We start from the raw sequence: 26,045 nt of genomic DNA on the forward strand, positions 1-26,045 counted from the left end.
TTATAAAGATAAAACAAAAAACCAGATCCCCAAATACTGTACATTCTTTCTTGTAGGTACATAGATCCACCCCCTTTGCAGCTCTAGGCTTTCCAAAAATGGTCTACGTGGCCCTTGACCATCTCCATGACTTATTATTGGAGAGATTAAAAAAATATTTTAAAAGGACACAGCATGAAAAAAGCATTATGAAATTCCTAGTAGGACAGCACATATGACTGGTATGTCATGTTTACCTTGGTCGGTTACAATTCAGTCTACATGATTAAGCAATATATCATGTGTCTGATTCTTTCCCTCCCGCATCTGTATATCCCAGCCAGCCATATGATCAGATGTAGCCCCTCTGTAGCCCCAGCAGCAGTAAAACTCTGTGCTGCTCTCTCTGTGTAAGAGAATGGAGTTTTCATTTATTTTAAGCCTGGGAACAACTGGCATGTAAAGAGATAGCAATCACTGGGAATATGCATGTATGTATGTATGCATGCATGTATCGATTGTGTGCCATCAAGTAATTTTCAACTCACATTGACCATTAGATAGTTTTTCTCCATGATGGCATATCAATCAATTTTTATTACAGTCACAGACCAGCAAATAAAAGCATTAAAAACAAATGACATTAGTAGAAAATAGAAATAAAAGACAGACAGAATAATATATTGCGATTGGTGATGAATTAACAGTGGGGAGTTAAAGTTTGCCTAATTTTACATAAAGCATAGCAGAATTTGGTGAGGTAGTGTTATAAATTGAATCCGTGAGTCCTGATAGAATATGCAGTATAGCAGGACGTGAGCTATAGCTTTAATGGCCCTTGCCCACAGGGGCACAATCTCAGCTCATAAGCTTTTTTTTTTTATTGGCCCGCCAAAATTGTTGTGGGAAGTGTGTTCCAGCGTGCTAAGGTTAATGCTCTTTGGATTTTTAAGATAGTTATTTCATATAAATATCTCACTGCTTTAAAAGGGGGAGTTTGGCTGCTCAGATACACATTCTTGGGAAGAGCAGTCCAATCTTGTTGGATTTCCAGATCTTTTAATGCATTGTTTAAGTGCATTAAGTATATATTCATACCTCATCATTAGAAGCAATTCACTAGTCCATGAGGGCATATGTATGTAAGTCTTAAAATATAATTGTTAAATAATTACATATGCAGAGAACAATATTGTGTGTGTATGTGCATGTGTGCATGATCCTTCAACTTCGTATTGAGTCCTGGCGACCGCTTGGATAAGTCCCTACAGTTTTCTTGGCAAGAGTTTTGGAAATGGCTTGCCATTGTCTGCTTCCTGGGGCTGAGAGAAAGAAACTGACCCAAGGACTCCCAGAGGACTTCATGCCCATGGCAAGACTAAAACTCAGTTTCTAGCATGGTGCCATAATCACTAAATCAAACTGATCTCGTAAAGAACAATATTAGCTTTAATTTAATTTCCGTTCCTCTGTCTGTTTTTAATGTGACCTTTTTAATGTGACCCTGGTTTCTTTCTCATGCTGTTCCATGTATAGTCCCACTAGTAGCTTTACATCTGATTGTGTCAATAAACAGATTATAAATGTAGACATTGATATACATGAGGTAAATATAATACACTGTATACAGTGGGGGGAGGGGAATTAGTATTTGATTCCCTATCAATCAGCAGGTTTTCTGGCTCCCAGGTATCTTTTATACAGGTACCGAGTTAAGATTAGGAGTACACTCTTAAAGGGAGTGCTCCTAATCACAGCTTGTTACCTGTATAAAAGACACCTGTCCACAGAAGCAATCAATCAATCAGATTCCAAACTCTCCACCATGGCCAAGACCAAAGAGCAGTCCAAGGATGGCAAGGACAAGATTGTAGACCTACACAGGCTAGAATGAGCTACAAGACTATCATCAAGTAGCTTGGTAAGATGGTGACAACAGTTGGTGCGATTATTCGCAAATGGAAGAAACACAAAATAATTGTCAATCTCCCTTGGTCCCTAGGGCTCCATGCAAGATCTCATCTTGTGGAGTTTCAATGATCATGAGAACGGTGAGGAATCAGCCCAGAACTACACAGGAGGATCTTGTCAATGATCTCAAGGCAGCTGGGACCATAGTCACCAAGAAAACAATTGGTAACACACTACCCCGTGAAGGCCTGAAATCCTGCAGTGCCTGCAAGGTCCCACTGCTCAAGAAAGCACATGTACAGGCCTGCCTGAAGTTTGCCAATGAACATCTGAATTATTCAGAGGAGAACTGGGTGAAAGTGTTGTGGTCAGATGAGACCAAAATCGAGCTCTTTGGCATCAATGCAACTCGCCATATTTGGAGGAGGAGGAATGGTACCTATGACCCCAAGAACACCATCCCCACCATCAAATATGGAGGTGGAAACATTATACTTTGGGGGTGTTTTTCTGCTAAGGGGACAGGACAACTTCACCGCATCAAAAGGACAATGGACCGGGCCATGTATCATCAAATCTTGGGTGAGAACCTCTTTCCCTCAGCCAGGGCATTGAAAATGGGTCGTGGATGGATATTCAGCATGGCAATGATCCAAAACACACAGCCAAGGCAACAAAGGAGTGGTTCAAGAAGAAGCACATTAAAGTCCTGGAGTGGTCTAGCCAGTCTCCAGACCTTAATCCCATAGAAAATCTGTGGAGGGAACTGAAGATTCAAGCTGTCAAACATCAGCCAAGTCAACCTTAATGACTTGGAGAGGATCTGCAAAGAGGAGTGGGACAAAATCCCTCCTGAAATGTGTGTAAATCTGGTGACCAACTACAGGAAACATCTGACCTCTGTGATTGTTTTGCCAGTCATGTTTTCCGAAGGGGTCAAATACTTATTTCACTCATTAAAATGCAAATCAATTTATAACTCTTTTGAAATGCGTTTTTCTGGATTTTTTTTGTTGTTATTCTGTCTCTGACTGTTAAAATAAACCTACCATTAAAATTATAGACTGATCATTTCTTTGTCAGTTGGCAAACATACAAAATCAGCAGGGGATCAAATAACCCCCCCACACACACTGTATCTGTCTTATCCTGTATATCTGCCTGAGACAGTAGAGGGCAGTGGGGGAAGCATTTATGATATGGAGACTGTTTGTGGCTTAGCAATCAGAAATTGTTCGTGTCTGCTTTACTGGTTACATATTAATGAGTTTGTGTATGCATTAACTGATGAAAACCTTTCCCTAACACATACCTGCCTGCTTTTTCTGTATTTCCTAGAGCAAGAGAAATATCCTAGCTCATGATTATTCCCAAAGATTTCTTACTGGTTATTTTCTCAGCCTGGCTTGCTTTAAGCACCAATGCCTGTGAATCTGAACTTGTCATCCCAGATTGGCAGTTCTTCTAGCTAGTTCTCCATGTCCCACAGCCCTGACTCAAATGTGTATAAAGGACTCTTGGCAGGCATAAAGCAGGCTCCTGGGTCTGCAGAGAGCTGTGGCAGCTATCTCTCATTTGAAAGGCTTCATTGGTTTTGCAAATATTTCTGCATTTTCTAGCAACCATATCTGATGGACTTGGTACATTGCTCTGGGGTTCAAACTGAAGTAAGCATTAAGAGAACATTCATGTACTAGCTTGTATCTTGCACATGGGGCCATTTCACACACTGCCTAACAAAGTAGGGGAAAGTCATGTGCACCATGGCTTTTGGAATTCTTTCCAACGTACAATAATGCTTCTGTTCCAGGTCATGTGATTAGGAAGGAAGAGGGGCTTAGAAAGATTGAAAACAATCCAAGCTGTTGTCTTTCTTTTGTCAGCTTCTTCCTCCATACCACCTTTGGCTTTGTATTATTCTGTTTTCAGAGAGTTATCCTTATGACAGATAAATGTGACCTGATGACCACTTTATGTAAGTTCTTCCCAACATTTAGTTGAATAGGAAAACAAATAAGCACACAAATAAGCATATTTAGCAGACTTCCAGTTTGATGTCATTTCACACGGGCATCCATAGTGATCATGTGGACACAGATGCATATTGACATTTTGAACCTCACCCCACAGAAATGGCAGTATTTGCTTGATATGTGAAATACACAATACATTAAGCCATGTCAGTTTTAAGTGCATGTGCTAAGTGAAATTCTGTCATTAATAATATCTGACCTTGACGAATATAAATCACCAGGACCTGACAGATTACATCTCAGAGTTCTGAAGGAACTGGCAGATGTTATCTCAGAACCATTGCACCATATCTTTCAAAAATTCTGGAGCACTGGGGAAATACCTGAGGATTGGAAAAGGGCTGATGTGATTCCCATCTTCAAGAAAGGGAAAAAAACGGACCCAGGAAACTACAGACCAATCAGTTTAATAATCAATACCTGGGAAGATCCTAGAAAAGATAATCAAAAAACAGATCTGCGAACAACTAGAAGCAAACAAAGTTATAACTAGTAGCCAGCACGGGTTTGTTAAAAACAGATCATGCCAAACCAAACTTATTTCATTCTTTGATAAAGTGACTAAACTAGTAGACCAGCAAAATGCTGTGAATGTAATATACTTAAGACTTCAGTAAGGCATTTGATAAAGTAGACCACAATCTACTCCTTGGTAAGCTAGAAAAAGGTGGAATAGACAACATCACCACCAGATGGATCTGCAGCTTGCTGGCAAACTGTACTCAACGAGTAGACCTCAATGGCACTACATCCACATGGAGAGAAGTAAGCAGTGGGGTACCACAAGGTTCTGTTTTAGGCCCAGTACTCTTCAATATCTTCATAAATGACTTAGATGAGGGAATTGAAGGGGAACTCATCAAATTTGCAGATGACACTAAACTGGCAGGAGTATCCAACACTCCAGAAGACAAAGTCAGGGTCCAAAAAGATCTTGACAAACTTGAACAATGGGCTCTATCAAACAAAATGAGCTTCAATGTGGAGAAAAGCACAGTTTTACATCTAGGCAGGAAAAATCAAAGGTACAAGTACAGATTGGGCGAAACCTGGCTTAAAAACAGTAACTGTTTTTGGAGCCCTAGTGGACGATCACTTGACTATGAGCCAGCAGTGTGCAGCAGCAGTCAAAAAAGCTAATACAATCCTGAGTTGTATAAACAGTGGCATAGAATCAAGATCACGTGAAGTATTGGTACCGCTTTATAAAACCCTAGTAAGACCACACCTGGAATACTGCAGCCAATTTTGGTCACCATATCACAAAAAAGATGTTGAGAGTTTAGAAAAAATTCAGAGAAGAGCAGCTAAGATGATCAAAGGCCTGGAAACTAAAACATATGAAGAACAGCTGCAGGACTTGAGTTTGGCTAGTCTAAATAAAAGAAGAAATAGGGGAGATATGATAGCAGTGTTCAGTATTTGAGGGGCTGTCACAAAGAAGAGGGGGTCACATTATTCACCAAAGCACCAGAGGGCAGGACAAGAAACAATGGTTGGAAACTGAACAAAGAGAGAAGCAACCTAGAATTAAGGAGAAACTTCCTGACAGTGAGGACAATCAACCAGTGGAACAGCTTGCATCCAGAAATCGTGGGTGCTCCATCACTGGAGATTTTTAAGAAGAGGCTAGACAGTCACTTGTCTGAGATGGTATAGGTCAGTGATGGCGAACTTTTAGAGACCGAGTGCCCAAACTGCAATCCAAAACCCACTTATGTATCGTCGGGTGCTGGGTGGGCATGGCCCATTGGGTGGGTGTGGCCCATTGGGTGGGCGTGGCTGCAGTGGTAATGGCAGACTGGGTGGGACTAAAAAGTTCAATCAATCAATTCCAACTTTGCGAGATCTTTTTTTTCCCGTGAGAAGTTGAAATTTATTGATTGATTGAACCTTTTTTTTTGCACACGGCGGTGGAGGCCTAAAGCAAAAAGGTTTTATAAAACCCAGCTAAAGTCCTAGGACTGGGGCGACGGCGTGCGTGCCCACAAAGAGGACTCTACGTGCCATCTGTGGCACGCGTGCCATAGGTTCGCCACCACGGGTATAGGTTCTCCTGCTTGAGCAGGGGGCTGGACTAGAAGACCTCCAAGATCCCTTCCAACTCTACTTTACTCTACTCTATTAATACCACATTATATATTTAGGAAGGTTGCTTTAGTGCTTGGTACTGATGCCACGTTCCAGCTCCCTACACTCAGTCCTGAGATCTAGACTTCCATCTTTGGTAGCCCTGGGCTTTCATCTGCTGCTACTTAATAAGGTCAAGCTGTAATCAGGCCTTTGATTAGATTATGGTTGAACATGTCAACCTGGTATGCATTACCAAAACAGGTTAGGTATAGAAATGTATTTGTGTGTGGAGGGGTATTACTCTCTCAAAACATGCCACTTGGATTTTGGGCCTAGCACCTGCCATGATTCTGCACTAGAGGTGGGGTGTGGCTATAAGCATCTGAAAATCTCTAGTATCTTCCAGGGGTACTGTTCTGGGAATCAGCGGTTATAAGACCCAGGTTGGGACTTGGGAATAAGATAGGGTTGCTGTTAATGCACCAGCTTCCACACTGCATAAAGGTAAAGGTTTCCCCTGTCCAGTCGTGTCTGACTCTAGGGGTTGGTACTCATCTCCATTTCCTAGTCCCAGGAGTCAGTGTTGTCTGGAGGCACTTCCATGGTTATATGGCCAGCATGACTATATACTGAGGAGCACAGAATGCTGTTACCTTTCCTCCAAAGCGTATGTATTTATCTACTCTCATTTGCATGCTTTCAAACTGCTAGGTTGGCAGGAGCTAAGGCAAGTAACTGGAGCTCAACCTGCTGTGTGGTGCTCGGGCCTTGAACCTGGGCTGTCAGCTTTCTAGCAGACTGGCTCAGCGTCTTTAACCACTGAACCATTGTGCCTTCCCCCTACTGCATAGCTGCATCCCTGTCTGAGCTGCTCAATGCTATGGCAGAACTGGCGGCGGAATTTTACAAGCTATGTCTGGGGGACTTCAATTTGCCTTCTTTAGGCCCCAAATCAGAAGCAGGTCAGAAGTTCATTGCCACCATGATCACAATGGACTTGATTCAGGTTATTGATGGCCTGATTGTCTCCAATGTTTTCTGTCTGTCTCAATAGATCTGGCAGGGTAGGAATACTCCAGGTCCCTTCTGTGAAATAATGTCATTTAGTGTGACCTGGGAGCTGTGCCTTCTCTGTGGTTGTGCCTGCCCTTTGGAGTAAGGTCCCGATGTCCCCAACGCTGTGGGTCTCCTGGAAGGTTTTTAAAACCTGGTGTTTTCTTCAGGCATTGTGGCCATAATTCAGTCCAGTATATGTGCTGCAAGGCAGTTTCATGAGTAGCCTGTTATTTTTAACCATGAGTAGCTCCTGGCATTTATACTGTGTTATTTTATGTATGTTTTGTTAACCACCCAGATTTATTTGGTTAAGATGAGCAGCCATAGATATTATTTTAATAAAATTAAATAAATAAAAGATTACACATTCAATTAATTTCATGGCAAACAGGTGGTTCCAACAATGGCTTAAAAAGTGCCATTTCTTCTGATTCCCTATCTAAAGCAAACAGTAAGTTAGAGAGAGAGAGAGAGAGAGAAACCCAGCAATGCCACATGTTTTAGTGAAATTATTTATGCAGCTTGTGACTTTTGGGGGGGAGGAGAAGTCAATATACACAGGGTTGCCACACAAAAAAACCCCTTACCTTCTTTAAGGAGGTAAAAGAAATTTTCTTTGGAAATCTCTGGAAACAAACTGTGAGATTTGCCCAAAAGTACTGTGTTGTGACAGGAACTGCTGCATTTTCAGGGGGCTACCATCTTGCCTTTGTTTTCCAATTAAAAATACATATAAAACCCCCAAATGTTTAAGATGTGCTTGGAATATAACATCTACCCGCCCCCCCAAAAAATTAAGAGTATGAAAATGTTTCATTAACAAACAAGAACAACTTCAAAGATTTTGGGGTAGGGTGGGGGACTTTGGGGGAAAATTCCTTTAACAACTACTGTACATATCGTGAAAAAGCTGCGAACACCAGCTAAACACCACTTAAAATATATATAAAAAATATATTTCAAGTTATTACACAACCCCTACAGATTGTCTGCCTTTGTTTTTTTCTACCTCAAAACTGCCTTGTTCACTCTAAGTTCTTGAGATGCCTAGGTTATGTATTTTATTTTCTGTTATTTTCTGTTCTATATCATCTATTGCTAACTATCTTTGAGGAAGCAATAAAAAAACCCTAACTCTATGCTGTTAATAAAGTGTAGGACATAAATTTCAATGTCCCGAGGAGAGAAGAAATTAAAACCATGGTTTTGTTGGTTAGATGACAAGGGTGCGAACATCCTGTAATATCTATTTCCACCTTGACAGGCAAAAAGAAAAAAAATGAAAAAAAAATTACTGCAGTATTAGTCATGTGAGTGATAAAACCCTGGGTGAAAATGGATTCTTTTCTATCCTGGCTAGTTAAGATCCCTAACTATTGCTGAATGGACTGAAATAATTATGAAAAAGTGTTCCTAGCAACAGTACAGAAAAGCTAGACTTTGTCTTTTTCCAGAATTTTGTGGTTTATTTGTTTGGATATTCCAGAGTTTTTTAGCTCTGAAAATTCCCTTCTAGTCTCCCATTAAAGTCTTAATAAACTCTAAACCACCTTCTTGGGAATTATCACATGATGTCCTTCCAGAAGAGGCACTGTATGACAATCAAGATTGCTTGAAACGTAATATGGACTGGTTGCTAGTACCTTCCTCCACCTAGGAACCTCATTTTGTCCTCTGCTGAACAGACCCAGCCTTTGTTATGCTGAGCCACACTGCATTAATTTCTGGGACTGACTACTTCAATATATTCTGCATGGGCTGCCCTTGAAGAAAGCACACAGGTTTAAAACATCTGCTTCCTAACTGAGATAGTAAATCTGTTCTGGTTACCACTCCAATTCTTAAACCAACTAAAAGAAGCTGAATTTAGTTTTAACGTCTTATATATAAGAATTAAACAGAAAGCAAAACACTTTTATGCTTTCGCAGCCAAGAAGAAGAAAAGGCAGTCTTTAATAGTAAAAAGTATTTTACTGCTATGTTAGCAGTAGATTATAACTTGAATCAAAGATTCCAAATATGATTCAAAAACACATCTATAATGAGTGCTCAGAACAGTTGTAAAATCACCTTCTTTTATGAAGTCTTTGGCTGAACAATTCTATCCTCCTTGCATTCCAGTTGCTGTCTAACTCATAATTTTTCTACTGGCTCACTTAGGATTGGTTTTTTTTTTTTTTGGGTTAGAATTTGTTTCAATGCCATTTTATTGTTGTAAATATTCTTAGTTGTCAAGGAACTGATATAATTATGTTAAATAAATGGATGAATACTATGCTTGAGGCATATTAAACACACACGTCACCTGCCTATTCATAGACACAGTGGAAAATAAAGTGTAAACAAAAGAATAACAATAAAAATAGGATTTGTAAATTTAAGCTTCATTGTAGATATAAGGTATCTTTAAATGATCATTAAATTAATAGTAAATTATTTGCCAGTAAATCTAATACCTTATCTCTTTAATGTCTGTTGAGTTCAACAAGTCACTTCTGTATCAAGGCAGAATCTATCTGATTATATTTTTAATATAAAATCAGTCTACCAATACAGGAAATAAAAAGCATGGAAATAAAAGCAAAATTTCCTTTGAGTAAGTCTTAACTTGATCTGATTTCATTTTACCTACACAAAGGTTTTGAGAGAAGTATGGAAATGTTTTGTCACTGTCTTTTTACAAAATGAGAATTATCTCTTGTGTTGTTATTATTATTATTTCATTTGTACACCTTTTTTTAAGAAAAGGTAGGAATCCTGTCATCCTCATGGATATTTTAATTACATTTGGTACTTTGTATTGTATGGGTGGGACACAGACAAAAAGACTATATATTTTGTGTGCATACATGGATATGTGTTCTTTTTATGTGGGTTTATGTGTGTACATATACATGATTACAGCCTCAATATCATAAATATTCATGCATGTTGACTGTATATATATTGGCATATTTAGGAAGGAAAGCAGGACTGTTATGACCACTCATGCCTTCAACTCCAATATTATTAGATTTAAGGGATATTATAAAAGGAACCCCCAACAACGAAGAAATTAGATCAGGCTATTTAAACAAAAAATATTGTGGTAATTTTCCTTTAGAAGTGAACCTGAGAGAGTTAGCAGGACAGAGATTTCTACAACTATGCATGATACATAGACAGGAGAAAAAGCAGGGATGGTTTTCTCTTAGATCTGAACCAAACTGGCTACATACTAGCTAAAGATGGACACACAAAGAAGTTTCTCACATTACAAATTATGGAATTCACAACCACAACAGCATGATGAATACAGATGGCTTTAAGTCTAGATACATGTATAGGGCAGGGGTGTCAAACTGCCGGCCCATGGGCTGGATGCGTCATGGCGAAACCGCGCCCACCCCATTGCCGTTAATGTGAAAACACGTCACGTGACGTTGCGAGTTTGACAATCATTGACAATTGATTATGATTCAGCAGCTACAAGGTCTAGGCAATCCAAACCCAGATGATGACAAATGGCAGTGAGGAACTACAGTGTCTATCTAGATGTTGACAACCTAGCCCAGGGGTGTCAACCTGGCGGCCCTTGGGCCGGATGTGTCATGTGTAGGCCGCACCCACCCCAGCTCCACAAAGGCAAAAAACGTCACGATACGTCACATGACGCGATTGAGCTTGACAATTGTGACCTAACCCCATTAAACTTTCCCTTTGAGGGACTTGTTTGCTTGCTTGCTTGCTTATTTATTTATCTTATTTCTATAAGCCACCCATCTCACCTTGTGACTCTGGATGGTGTATATAATAAAACAAAATAAATAAAAAGCCAAAATAAAAGCATTTAAATTAAAAATGAAAATAAAGTAAAAACAAAAACAAAATGGGGGCCAAGATGCAGATAATGATCATATAACCTTCCAACAGATTCCACTCTATTGTGGGATCCCAAAACTTGTTGGCACAACCTTGTTTTGAGGGACTTTCTGAAGGCCAGCAGGATAGGGGCCAGCCTTACGACTCTAAATACCAGATCCTGGGAACAAACAAGAGAAAGATTGTTCCTTCCTGTCTTGCCTACAAGCTTTCCAGAAATATCTGGCCAGCTATTGCAATCACTCTACAACTGATACAGCCCCTTATTCAGAAGGCCTTTCCTTTCTCTCTCTTCCTAGATCTCTTCTTGCCCTCCCCCCTGCCTTTCTCCGAACCCAAGCAAATCCTCCCAAATGTATGTGTAATTGAGGGAAAAAAGCTAACTAAAATGAAAAGCTGCCAAAGGGGACAAATAAACGGAGGTGGGGTTGAGGCAGGACTATGTGAGGTTGGAAGAGAGGCCTTGTTAGCATGAGCTGTCAATATAAATCAAGGGCAGCTCGTGTCACCCTCACTCCTAATGATCCCGGAGAAGTGAATAGGGGAGGGGGAGAAGACAGCACACAAAAGACAGCACCTGATCAGAATAACCACCCAATGGGACTGCTCCTCTAGAGGGGAGACTTTCCTGAGTCTCCTTTGGGGGATGAAGGGATGAAGGAGCCCCAGGAAGATCCTTGAAGGATTTGCACTATTCCCCACATTTAGAAACAGACACAAGACGTTCTGCTGGCTGCACACAAGATTAGTTTGCTCCTTTTCTCCTGAACTATGGGCGCTAACCCTAACCCGTATGTGTGTGTGTGTCTGTGTGTCTGTGTGTGTGTGTGGGTGGGTGGGTGTGGGGTGTGTAGAAAGGATCTAAGACACACTGTGCAAGCCGGGAGAAATACAAATGGATGACTGTAATGCCTGGACTGCTTTGTAAAACTCCATGAATGTTATGTTTATTGCAGAAAGAAAGCCTAATTTGGAAGCACCACAAAGAAAACAGAAATGAGAACAAACTACCATATGCATTGTGCATGTCCAGGAACAAAGGGCTTGAACAAGGAACATCCTAGGAACAGGAACACTTTAGAGCAAATGGAGCAACAACTGTCGTTCCCTAATTTGATCATTTTAATAATACTGCTATGCAAATATTGATAGTGTATTTTTAAATATAAAAACAATAAATACTCCTGAAACATATTTTCCATAATATTTTGGATTATCATATTTCAAGGCATGGAGTAAATATGCCTATTTAGAGTGTATGTCACATTTACATAATTTTTGTTTATAATCCTAGGACATTTCTGCAATTCCTTGCCATAATGCATACTTGAATATGTATCTTTTCTCTCATATTAAGCATTAAAGGGCCAAAGTTTATATTTTTAAACTGTCAAAATATATTACAATACAGTTCAAAATTGGTCAGCATGATGCAGATCAAATAAATTAAAATTAGTACTGTAAAATGTGGATCATATAAGTATATGACACTAAAAAGTATTTAAAAACATTTCAAATATTTACTGGATTTTAATTATTACAGTGACTTAAGAAGAGAAAAGGAATATCTAAGTTAACCTCCCTATAAATTTCTTCACCCAAACTAACCCTACAACCCATTTATTTTCTTTGTTTTTTACACTGATAGTTTCTGAAATGTAATTCTGATCTCTTTTAACCTTAAAGAAGGCAGAAGTTTTCTACATCCCAATGTTGGATTGGCCATCTCTAGAGACGGAACTACAGAAATTCAGGAAGACCAGCAATTCATATCATTTTATCTTCTCTCTATCTATCACTTGCCTTCCCTTTCAAGATAGACAGGTAGGTACATTATTGTAACATTCCTTATTAAATGCTGTGAAATGCAGGTTGCCAGGATCAGAAATTGATGGGAACTGAAAAGATGCAAGTATCAGAAGAGACGTGACAAAATGCAGCTGGAAGAAAAGGGGAAAGAATGTGTCATGGAAAAGGTAAAAAAAAAAAATAGCTAACTACTGTAGGAACAGGAACTGACAGATGGCAGACAATCAAATGTAATCACAGTGATGGAAGGCACTGTGAAAAAACTTTATATTATACTAGCTGTACCTGGCCACGCATTGCTGTGGCTCAGTCTGGTTAAATGGAAAAGAAAGAAAAGAGAAAGCGTGCGTTTCTAATATGTTTAATTTCACAATGCTTGTGGGTATACAATATTTTTGTTGTTCCGTTGTCTGTGCATCAATTCCAATGCAATGTCACACGAAATAATTAAATCAAAATGAAAATAAATCGAAATCTATGAAAATTCAATTTAATAATGCAATCGGAAACATTTAAATGGAATTGTAAAATTGGAAATTTGGAAATAGTAAATGGATCGTAAATCAGAAACATTGAAATGGAATGGTAAAATTGTAGCGTGTGTTGCTTTTACGTCCAACAGATGGTGCTGTTTTTCACAAAAAACATGTTTTACCTGTCACAGGTGTGACATCTATATAATATAGGTATATAAAAACACGCGCGTATTCAAATGCAACGTTGTGTCAAAATTTCAAAGCAATCGGTGAAGAACTTTCAGAGATTTAAGATTTTGAACAAACGAACATTTACATTTTTATTTATATAGATTCTTTCTTCTGCTGGAGATGGACAAAAGCTACCTTGTCTTTTCACCAACATTTATATATTCCTGCATGCAAAAGTAGTATACTATGCAGTACAATTATTCTCCCTACACTCAGGAAATGGAGTTTTTATATTTTTTTCCCATGTGGGTTATTCATTACTGGATGGGAAACCAATGTGGCAGAAATCAAAAATCTGCAGATCATCCTCTTGCAACTTCACTCCCCTTCTTCCATGTCTCCAAAAATAATGTTTTGGAAAATTGTTTGAACCTCTGGATCAGATTTTGAAGTGGCTGTACATGGAACCAGAATTGATTTCCTCCTAGTTCACTGATGAAGGTGTTTCAGTGAAAGAGGCACATGAAATTCCACCCATTCTGAATTGCTTGCATAACAGCATTTGACATGTAGCTTAATTGAATGCTGCAATTGTCATTCAAAAGGGCAGACAGAATTACAATGCCAATTACAATGCTGCAGTGTTGCTTCACATTTTACTGACTGCGGTGGCAGGAAAGCAGCATACTTTTAAGATAATTTGCTGTCATTTCTTGTGTTTACATAGCAACTGCAAGAGTGTTATTAGCTCCACCCAGAAACAACTACTTCTGGAAGGAGGATTTGTTATCAATGTGCCTTTGTCTGAGTGAGAGATGCTTAGGGTGATGGGTGTGAATGGCTGTAGGTTGAATAGGACAATAGAAATCTGCAAGAGGATAGCCAGTCATTCTATTTGGACAGGATTCCTGTTTGCTACTACACCCACATCAATTAACATTATATCCAGGTTGATCTGTTCTTTCAGGACCTCCAAGAGTCACTTTGGTAGTGAGATGGATAGTGTATCAATTTAATTAATTAATTAATTAATTAAATGTGACTCATTGCCATTGCAATTAAGTCCATCCATTTTCTGCTGGTTGTTCTCTTTATTTCCTTTCTACCTTTTCCCAATTTTATGGATTTCTAAAAGGAACTGGGTGGGTCTTCCCATAATGTGATAATTTGAGTTTGATCATTTTGTCTCCAATAAAAACTCAGGATTGATTTGTTTAGAATCCATTTGTTCTCTTTTTCAGAAACGTTAAAACACAATCTCAGTAGGTGGGTTGTCTTAGCCCCCATTATTTGCCTGCATCATGATCTCCCTAAAAATTTCAAAGGAATGGAACAACCATATTACAATGTCAATATATTGAAAAGCTGGGAAAAAACAACCTAACTAGCTATAAGGATTGGTGCCTATAGAAGGGGAGGTTGTGTGAGGGAGAGTGTGAAACAAGAGGGAACCTAGCCTGAAGCTGGATAGGAGACAGAGGAAGAGAATTAGGATAGCCACTCCCTAAAATTTCCCAAAGTATATCTGTTGGGGTGAGAGTAAGTAAAGATTTAGTCTGGCAGGATTCTGTCTGTGGGTTGTAAGCAAATAAAGGACTAAACTTTGCCTAGATTTTTCTATGTCGTTCTTAGGATGGGTCTGACATTATTATCCAATCAGACTACTACATATAAGTAGTAAATGACATATTAAATATATTTACTATAATCTTGCTGACCGGATGGTTCAAGAAAGAATTCTAGCAGTGGAAGAAGCTGGCTTCAGATCAGGTTTTTCATTGCTGACTAATCTTGCACCACATCTCTGCAAAGTACACTAACCCTCCTGGAGAGGCTCTTTATGCAGCTTTTATGGATCTGAAAGTGGCATTTGACTCAATCCCTTGTGAGAGGCTGTGACAAACTGGCAGCTTCCTTTATTGATTGCCAATGCCTGCAATTAATTATGAAAGTTCTACATCAAACGTCAAGGTACAATAGTGCAGCTGCAATGTAGCTGCAATGTTCAAATAATGGAGACTTGACCGAACCTATTCCAACTTTTAAGGCAGTCAAACAGAAATATATTCTTTCCTTCCATTTAATTTTTATATCAATTTATATTTTTGATATGGTCAAATGACTAAATCAATAAAGATTTCTATTCTATTCTATTCTATTCTATTCTATTCTATTCTATTCTATTCTATTCTATTCATTAAAACTGAGTTCCAACCTGCTTCCTGGCCATTTTACATACACTCACAGTGTTGTAATCTTGTCTGTATCCCAAGTCAAATTGTGATGTAGTTTTCACATGTTAACTTCCTACAGCCATCTTGAAATGCTAGAATTAATCATGTGAAAACCAGGGCGATTGCATTCATCAAGAGGCATGTTAATCACTCCCACATTACTACATTAACTGGTTTAATAAAAACTATATTAAGCAGGTGAAGGCTTTTCAATAGTTTATATACAGATCATCTTCTTCCTGGAAATTTTCATTCTACAAGCCTTTCCTAGTGTGTCTAAACAGTCTCCAATGAAGTAATTAGCTATTCAACTGTATGGACAATAATTATGCTCCCAGAGTAATTAAATTAAACTTAATGAAATTAATTTTTAAAGCTAAACTGCTAAGGCTCCTGCTATCTGGTGCACAGTGTTCAGTCTAAATTCTTGAGATCTCTACTTTGAGTTCTCCACTGTAACTAATGCATATCTCTAACCTGAGCTTGGTGCAAAAAATAGTGTCTTCTTCATTAGTTAACTGGAATTACAACAGCACCTGTATTCTTTGTCTACAGATTTCCAGGTACAATTCAAGGTGACAATTTCATCCTATAAAGCAAGTGTATCAAACTGCCGGCCCGTGGACTGGATGCATCATAGCGAAACCACACCCACCCCATTGCCGGCAATGGCAAAAAAGTCGTGATACGTCACAACACATCACGTGATGTTGCGAGTTTTACACCCCTGCAATAAAGTCTTATATAGTCAGTCTCCTAGACTTCTTCAGCATTGTTTCCTTTAAGAATCATAGAATTTGCTTGCGTGCACCCCAACAAAACCCATTAACATTATTGGGAGCTTAAGGGGGCAGGGATTTGCAGGCACTGTGGCAAAATAAGCTCCATCTTGAGGCAAAGTTAGCACATGCATGGAGCTTTTCCAGAGAGCATTTGGGCCATGATGAGTTGGGAGCCACTGTCTGATTATAATGTATTATTATTGTATTGTGGTCTCGGCTTTAGCATTGTTTTATTGTTGTAAGTTCATACAGATTTCAGCAGTCAGTAAAAGACTGATATATATATGCATGTATACAAATATACATGTATTTTGAAGATACATCCAACACAAAAAGAATCTAATCACTGAGGAATAGGTTCTTCCTGGGAGGTGGAACTTACCACAAAAGTTGTCACTGGTGTTTGACCATTACTGGGGAAGCAAACCAGGAGATTTCTATTTTGTGCCCTGTCTTTGGGGGCAATAAGAACAAACACTGAACTATTGTAGTGAGAGTTTTATCTCCATTCCAGGTCACTTTATAGCCTCAGTAAAATGAGCAGCTGGCCTATAAGTGTTGTTGATCAATGCCAGCTCAACTAATAGGAAATAAATTAGGAAATAAATTGAGTCTTCGTCAATCTCTTGGCTCAACTTTCAACTAGATTTCCAAGTCGTCAACTGGGGACGGGGACTCCAGAACAGATTGAGATTCTCTTACTTTCCATCCCACTAGTAACAGTGAGGAAGTGATATAGATGACTTTGAGTAAATGTACGGGATCCTAAGACAGATGTTTCAGGAATTGCTGGGGCTACTTTGACCAAAGCAGCTCAGTGTCAAGGTGGCCATATCTTCTGGCCTCAGATATCACTTCATCCAACAGATGTGGCAGCACACATTTTGACCTTGCCTTTCTCTCCTGAATTGAAGGAAAAGATGTGGAAGGGATTTGTGCTTTTGATATATAGAACTGGAAGCTGGGAGTAATTTACAGCAATCTTCAGCCTGGAAATCTGTTGGAGATATACTGTAGGTGCTTATTTGATTGTTCGTATTGCTTATATTCCCCTTTTCTGCCAATTCTGCCCAGTCTTGAGAGCTCCTAAGGCTGCACATGTAACCCCCTTACTGCGCAAGCTACATTGGTTACCGGTTTGCCTCCAGATCCAATTCAAGGTGTTGGTTGTTACCTTTAAAGCCCTTCATTGCATAGGTCCAGGTTGTCTGAGGAGCTGTCTCTCTCTGATGGGACAAGGTTGCGCCACTCACGCCAGTGGAAGAGACCTGCTACAGATCCTGTCTGCTAAGGAACTGGAGCAGGCATGATCAAAGAGAAGAGCCTTTTCTCTTGTGGCCCCCATCCCTGTGGAATATTCTACCACTGATGGTGAGAACTGCCCCTTCCCTTTTGGCCTTCTGGAAGGGTATTAAAACCTGGCTTTGCTGGCTGGCCTGAGGCTCCAAGGGGGGGCACTCACCATGGAGGCAGCTGACAGGGTAAGAAGACCTCATCCTTGTCCTATCAGGTTCTTAGCTTTCTTAGTTCGATTTTAATATAGTTTTTAATAATACTTTAACTTTGTGTTGTTTCGATTTTTTAATCTTCTATTTTTTATTTGTTTTATAACCTATAAGCCATCCAGAGTCACCTTGTAGGAGAGATAAGGGAAAATAAAAAAATAATAAATAAATAAAATTAAAAAAAAATTGCTATTATTCCCTAAACCAGTGATGGCGAACCTTTTAGAGACCGAGTGCCCAAACTGCAACCCAAAACCCACTTATTTATCGCCAAGTGCCAGGTGGGTGTGGCCCACTGGGTGGGCGTGGCTGTGGTGGTCATGGCATACTGGATGGGTGTGGCCAAGGTGGGCATGGTCACCTCAATGTTGCTTGTGGGGAGGGACACCTGTGGGGGCCGGACAGGGTTGGGGCAAATCCAGGGGGTCTCTGGCAGGTGGGACGGTGGGCAGGACGCTCATCCTGTGGAGTGAGGCGAGGCAAGGCAAGGCAAGGCAGGGCGGGGGTGCCATTGTCGCAGGGCAAGGCGAGGCAGGGGCCGGGGCAGCTGCTGCTCGATACCATCGGCCCCCGCACACAGAGGCCAGCGAGCGCATGGGGGCCGACAGTGTCCATCAGCAGCCACAGCTGCCGGCCCCTCGACCGGTGCACTCTGGGGCTCCACAGCCTACTGCCAGCAGTTCTGAGAAGCCGTCTCTGAGCTGGATGGATAGCCGACAGCTGAGGAGGCAATGCAGTGGGTCGTGCCCAGGAAAAGGAGAGCATGCGAGGCCAGGAGGGATGTGATGGAGGGGAGGGAAACCACCCGTGCTGGGATGCATCCGGCCACGTGGGACCTCGGCGAGTTAGTGGGCGGCTAGTTGAAGAGGGACGGTTGCCATCTCCGGGGCATGGTGCGCGTGCCCACAGAGAGGGCTCTGAGTGCTGCCTCTGGCACGCGTGCCATAGGTTCGCCACCACTGCCCTAAACTTCTATTCATCTTCATGGATATCATGTGGTTCATGGGTTAAAGCTGTAAATGACCAGCAGTTCAAAGTATAATTGTGCATCTTCTTCCTTCTTCAAAACAGAAAACAGTAAAAGGTGGACTAGAATAATTTCTGATTAATGGGAAGAAGATAACTTTCTTTTTAGGAAGGCAGTGAAACTTCTCACAATGTATATTTTACTTGAGTTTTCTTTTTCTCAAACTTGCTTATTATTTTATTATTTGTTATTCTGCTTTTATTATTTTCATAAATAACTTAAGGTGGAAAACATACCTAATACTCCTTCCTCCTCCTAATTTCTCCACAAGAACCTCACCTGTGGGGTGAGTTGGGTTGAGAGAGAGGGACTGGCCCAAAGTCAACTAGCAGGATTTCATACCTAAGTTGGGACTAAACATATGTTAACCACTACACCACACTATTTTAATTTTGCTTTGGTGATTTTGATTATTGCTACCTACTCTGAGTTACTTGTCCTTATTAGAAGAATGGAATATAAAGTTATAAACAAACAAATACCGATGATTCTAAATTTCACATGCTGTTTGTGTCATTTATCCATGAAATAAAGACGCAGACAAGAAGGCTCTCAGATATTTATGGCAATCGTAATCATGAGTCCCCAACCTCCCAATTAATTCTACTACCCCATTACACGAGTTGGGAGAAACCTACTGGCTAGATAAAGCCAGAGAGCAAAATTGCTATTTATTCTTACATCAGACACTCTAACTCCCTGCCAAAATCTGATAAAAGGTTCCATTTCTCATAGCAACTGATCTCCTAACTGATATAGTTGGCTCCTCTGTCAAGCAAGTAAGGAAACAAACAGACTGTGCTAGAGTGGGAGGAAAGGGGAAAAGAGAGCAGTGACTCAAATTTTCAACAGATTAAGCTATGAAACCAAATCCAGTGGTTCCGATCTCACCTTAGCTATAAATTCAGTAAGTGGCCTTAGGCAATCTAATGTCCCAAACTCAATCTTCCCATCTATAATATGGATCATTGAACAATTATATAAAGCATATTGAGCGTGTGAAAATGCTGTTCAATTTCCAAGTAGGAACAGCAGTTATCATCTTAGGACCTTTAGTAATAATAAGAGAAGGGATGTTAGGCTGAGAATCTAAAGGGATTGGCTGTCCCAAGGGACTAATGCCTGAGTCAGTAAATCCAAAGGGCATGACTTTAATAATATCCAGTATTTATATAGATTTTAAAATGTTCAAAGTATTATACTGAGCCAAAAATTTCACTGCAAAGATCTTTTTCTGAATTGCTAAGGCAAGCTCTTTCCCTTTTGCTAGGTTTTGGGGGAGTGGATTCAAGCAAAATAAAAAGTTTTATCAAAGGCCATGGGACCTAGAATTAAGGAGAAACTTCCTGACAGTGAGAACAATTAACCAGTGGAATAACCTGCCTCCAGAAGTGGTGAATGCTCCAACACTGGAAGTTTTTAAGAAGAGACTGGACAGCCATTTGTCCGAAATGGTATAGGGTTTCCTGCCTGAGCAGGGGGTTGGACTAGATGACCTCCAAGGTCCCTTCCAACTTTATTACTACTACTACTACTACTACTACTACTACTACTACTACCACCACTACTACTACTACTACTATTAATAATAATAATAATAATAATAATAATAATAATAATAATAATAATTATTATTATTATTATTATTATTATTATGTGCCAACACAGGATACCTTTATTTTGCAATGTTGCAACAAGTCCCATTAAAAGATGGTTAATAAAATATATTGATGAATTGCATTAAATAATTTGATAACAAGACTTACCTGTTCTGTGAAGTATTACAACCTGTGCATCGTATTACAACCTGAGCATGTTGCAAACTATAAAAGGTGCTCAAATGTACTAGCAACAGGGGCTTGTAGACATCCCTGACAGTTCTAGATGGCCCGATGAAACCTAAAATGTAGGCTGAAATCTTATAGGATTTCAAAACTTTGCAAGATTTATTTTTCATATCCTTACAAAATCTTGCAAAGTAATAAATATCTGGAGCTCTTGCTGGACCAGTTAAAAAAGTATTTGAAGGTACAATGCTCCTTTTCCTCCACTGTCGGATGACAAGAGTGTCCCAGCATTAGGCTCAACATCTCAAAAATACACCCTGAAATACATCTTTCACAACATTTTTTAGGGGGAAAGAAACATGAGCATTTTCTATCCTCTGACCAATTTCACCCATCCCTGTTTCACATAAATTGCCTTCACAGTCTTATCTAAGTCTTATGATATTTGGTCGTAAATGGTATGAGACCGAGGTTCTACCTAAAGTTTGCCTCCTGCACTATTAGTGGAAAGCCATTGTTCTCCTTGCTTTCATCTCATCAGCATCCATGTCTGTATGACAGCAAAAAAGAGAGACAAAGACTGACAAAGGAAAATAGCGGAACAAGAGGGGTTAAAATAAGCAATGATAGTCAACAAAAAATGTGCCTCACCTGACTGGCTGGTGCTGACATTGATGGCAGCATAATGTGGAGAATCTGGACTCAGTTCAGTCACAAGGTTGACTGCTTGAATCTCAAAGGTATACTGAACACGAGCCAGGAGGTTGGACACTTGCACCCGGCTTTCGGTCAGTCCCACCTGCCGGGGTTCAAACTGAACACTGTCCCCACAACGGACACAAGGCCCTGGAGAGCCAGTCGGACACACTTTACAGATGACATTGAAGAAAACATCCTTTCGACCACCCAGATCCTTTGGGAGACGCCAGGTCAGAAGGACATTGGATCCAATAATTTCATAGCTGAGATCCCGAGGGGCTGATGGGATGCCTACAAAACAGTGGAAAATTAAATCCTAAAAAACTGAAATAGAAAAAAGTCAAATACATAAGTGCAAAGGTAGGCAGTGACATTATTTCATTATCTCTGAAGCAAACTAAGTAAAACTTAACTAGAAAGAAATCTTTCCCAAGAAACAATTTTAATCCAAATGTCAAGGATGAAAGCTACACAGTTTGGTACCCCAAAGCAGCCTACAGCCATGACAGATTATTTCCAGATTTCAACAATTGATGCTGCTACCACCAATAGGGAACCCCACTTTCATTTCCCTCCCCACCTTTTAAAATCCCCACATTTTGTTAATGGGGTAATAAAAATGAGGAAGATTTCAGTTTAGACCAGCTGTCATTGCCTAACTTAGCCAGACAATTATTATTCATGAACATGAACCTAATTGCAACCTTAACTATGTTTCTGCTTCACTGTGCTTTTCAAGATTTTTTTAAAGTACATCTTGAGTTTCAACAAAGAATCTTGATGCACCTTAAACACAAACAAATTTAATGTAAACATTAAACCCAAAACAACAAATGTCAGTGAATCATGGCTATTCGCAAAATGCTTGCCATTGGGATACACCTTCAAATTAATTGATTTCCAACCTATTTCTCCTAAAAATACAGACTATTCTCTGATTGATGAGACATTCTAATTAACTTTAACAATTATATCCAGAAATCAAAAAGCATTGATGGTGAACACAAAATGGCTTGGTAGGTAACAAAGGAGGAAGCAGATGTGATCAAAATTCCCAGAAGAGAAGAATCAAGATTGTGGCTACATCGATCCCTGTGAATGTTACCAATAGTAGGTCAAATTTAAAAAAAAGATATGGTACATTAGTATTTTAAGAAGCCACAAGATACTTCGCTGTTTTTCAAGTCACAGACTGATGTGGCTACACCAATGGAATCTGCAATACTATAAACCACTTTCCACCACTTTCTTCATTTTTACAAAGGTCTTGAGGTCATATCTGAACAGCCACTTTGTGAATGAGTAACTTCTCTTCCACCCCACCCAGCAATCACTTATTCCTCATAACTTTAAATAGGCAGCTAGCCTAGAAAGACTGGAGACCCTTGTTCTTTCCATGGTTTTGTACAAGAGGAAGTTCCAAAAGAACAGTTTTCGGAACATACTTCTCTAATGCATGAAATGTAACAAAACTGGACCTCAGAAATGGAGAGATAAGGGGCTTGAGGAAGAAATGAAAGCACAGGGAAGGAATCATGGAAGAAGCTGAAGGAAAAAGAGCAAACACAGACCAGGTCAGAAGAAGAATCCAAGATATAAAAGGAAACAGGGACCATACTAAGCCAATCCTCCTCATTCTCAGATACTTACTGGTACAGGGGGCATCTGAGACATCTGAAGAAGCACGGTAATAGTGAGCCTGGCAGCCACATTCCCGGGAACCTGGGATGGAAGCATAACTGTGGATAGGGCAAGGACTGCAAGGGGCATCTCCCGCCGATGCTTTGAAGGTGCCTCTGGGACAAGCTAAAAATATAAAGGAGACAGAAACAGAGAACAATTGGTTTAATTTCAGCAGATCAGCAACTCTACTTTTTGTTGATTGATTCTATATCCAGCTGCAACAGATGACAAAACTGTAGATATTACTGAACACAGAAATATCAACAGAGACTTTCTAATCCATCCTTTCCCAGCCTGGTACCTTATCTCCAAAATTCCTGATTGGCATGCTGGCTGGGAATTCTGAAAAACCCAGGGAGGCATCATCAGTCGTGGCTGTGACTAATGCTGGCCTGTGACTAATGTCCAGCCTATTTTCCTACCAGTTCTAATTCAGTGTGATGGAAAAAAAATAATTTAGATATATATGAATTTCTTGTGTATGCTGACCAAATAATCAGGGCACTTGCAGAAATAGTTGCTGGCTTCAAATAAGGGAACATGACCAGGTGAACAAGACCCCACTCCTTTTAAACATGTAATGCATTCGTTACCTGCACATAAAAAAGATGGTAGAAGTTAAACATCCCATCACACTTTGGAGCTAGTGATTATTGCTGGGGACATGGTGAGAATAAAATAATAATGTCTTATACCTAAAAGCACAACTGTAGGCAAAATGCTGAACTCATAAACACAATACTATTTTGTGTGCATGAATAAATCTAAAAAGAAAAGCTTCAGTGTTTGATCTAATATTATTAATAATGCTTTTTGAGAAATAAAATCAACTCCTCCCCAAGAAATGTCAAACCTTCTCCAAGACCATAATTTACAACCACCACCACCCTTATATATTTAATTGATTATTATGGTTTATCACATAGTCAGCAAGATGTTCAGGCAGGATTTGGCATTTTTGTTCACCTATCGAATCCTTCCCAAGGACCTGGGATAGGCGGATGTGAATGTTTGATGATGTTATGATATTGTCGCAGGATGTAAGCTGTTCCAAATAAAGCTGCCTTTTGCAACTGATTGATGATGAGTTTGTCATTAATATTATTAATATAAGGGGGAGTGATGGCCCAGCAGTTAAAGACTCTGAGCTTGTCAGCTGGAAAGCTAACAGCCCGGATTTGAGATGCAAGTGCTGCACAACAGAATGAGTTCCGCTACTTGCCCCAGCTCCTGTCCACCTAGCAGTCCGAAAGCATGCAAATGTGAGTAGATAAATAGGTAACACTTCGGTGGGAAAATAACAGTATTCTGTGTGCCTTTGGCGTATAGCCATGCTGGCCACATGACACAGAAGTGTCTTCGACAATGCTGGCTCTCTTGGCTAAGAAACAGAGATGAGCACTGGCCACTAAAGTCAGATACAACTGGATAGGGAAAACCTTTACCTTTATTATTAATATATTTTAATATATTGTTTATAATAATTTAGAATTTCTGCTTGGCCAGAAATTTATATTACATTGTAGATTATAATAAATTTTATATTAATACATATGTGATTTAAGTCTGATTTGAAAGCAGATATTTCTTATTTTGCCTGTAGCAAAGGAATGTAGGATGCTGAACCAAAGTTTCTGTCAAGCACACAGGATCCTACTGTCTTGTGGAGCAGACATTTATTTTAGCTGAGGATACTATTTCCTAGCAGTGGTCAATATTGATGTTCTTAAAAAAAAAGCAGCTGAGATTAAGAAATCAAAGCATTTTCTTTCCTTTGGTTGTGTGTCTTGAGCAAATGCATATTTGGAGGCATTCTGAAAACAAACAATTCCCCAAAAACTACAGTAGTCTCTACTAATTAGAAGGCAACTTCACTTAAAACTTTTACAACCAGATCCTATAATAATCTAATCATAGTATCCCAAATGCATCTTGTTTATTTCAAGATCCAGACACTCTGGAAACAAACACCGTGAAAGTTTTTATTTAAGTGTTTAGTATCTCCTTTAATTCAGTGCTCCAAAATGTTGGAGAATCCAACTTTAGACCAGGGATTCTTCTTGGAAATCACTGCTTTTTCTTCTTATTATTATTATTATTAATTAGAATTATTTGAACTAAATTCAACATTATTGGATGAAAGAAGACAACCAAATGGTGTCTGAAAACTACAGACTTTTTTTTAAAAAAGCCAATAAGTTCATTGGTCACTTTAGAGATGTCCAATAGGTGGGGGTAGGGAGGGGGCCAATGAAGAAAACCGTATTACACGCACTTCCCAAAGGGGTGGAACTTGTATCACAATAGAGCGGTAATGGAGATGTCTCTAAGTAAGCTATTCAGATTATATTAATTATGCAACCAGCAAACCTTGGCCTAGAGCTATACAGTGTTTCTGCATAGGCCTTATGTAAGATTACCTAAAAACCCAGCAAAAACCACTCTGTGCTCCCCTAAAGAAAAATCTAAGTTATAAATATACTGAAAAATGTTACTCAGGAGAGTCAACAATATGAACTAGTGTTGAGAAGGGTATGAGTTACAGTATAGATATTATTTTTAAAAATAAATAAGCAGCAGCTAAACCTGAAAGCATGATGGTTCAAAATGGTTCATTTTCAAGAAAGCTTTATATGGTTCCTGCCCTCCCCACCCTATGAATGTCAGTTTAGCCAAGTAATTTTTAACGAAGGATCAACTTTTCATTCTACTTTTATTAGTTTCTGCATATACTTTAACAGGAAGGAGGGCCAAAAGACTGAAAAACCAAGAGCTAGAAAATATCTACACATTCTAATTTCTAAATCTTTACACAATCATTGTATGTACACTGAGAGCTTATGTATCAGAGACAATTCCTTGTGTGCCCAATCACACTTGGCCAATAAATCTATCCTATCCTATCCTATCCTATCCTATCCTATCCTATCCTATCCTATCCTATCCTATCCTATCCTAT

At 39.4% G+C, this 26,045-nt stretch overlaps 1 protein-coding gene across 1 annotated transcript in view; it reads right to left on the reverse strand.

The window, feature by feature from the left end:
- The window catches only part of LOC107286909 (ephrin type-B receptor 5), a 139,823-nt gene that overhangs the window by 27,930 nt on the left and 85,848 nt on the right, over window positions 1-26,045 (reverse strand). The window contains exons 4-5 of the mRNA XM_015815351.1: window positions 23,054-23,209; window positions 21,356-21,694 (exon numbers count right to left, since the gene is read on the reverse strand). Coding sequence (XP_015670837.1) covers window positions 21,356-21,694; window positions 23,054-23,209 — 495 coding nt within the window. The remainder of the gene's footprint in view (window positions 1-21,355; window positions 21,695-23,053; window positions 23,210-26,045) is intronic.

This window comes from Protobothrops mucrosquamatus, unplaced genomic scaffold (assembly GCF_001527695.2).
Source record: "Protobothrops mucrosquamatus isolate PMUCROS unplaced genomic scaffold, P.Mucros_1.0 scaffold337, whole genome shotgun sequence".
Lineage (NCBI taxonomy): Eukaryota > Metazoa > Chordata > Lepidosauria > Squamata > Viperidae > Protobothrops > Protobothrops mucrosquamatus.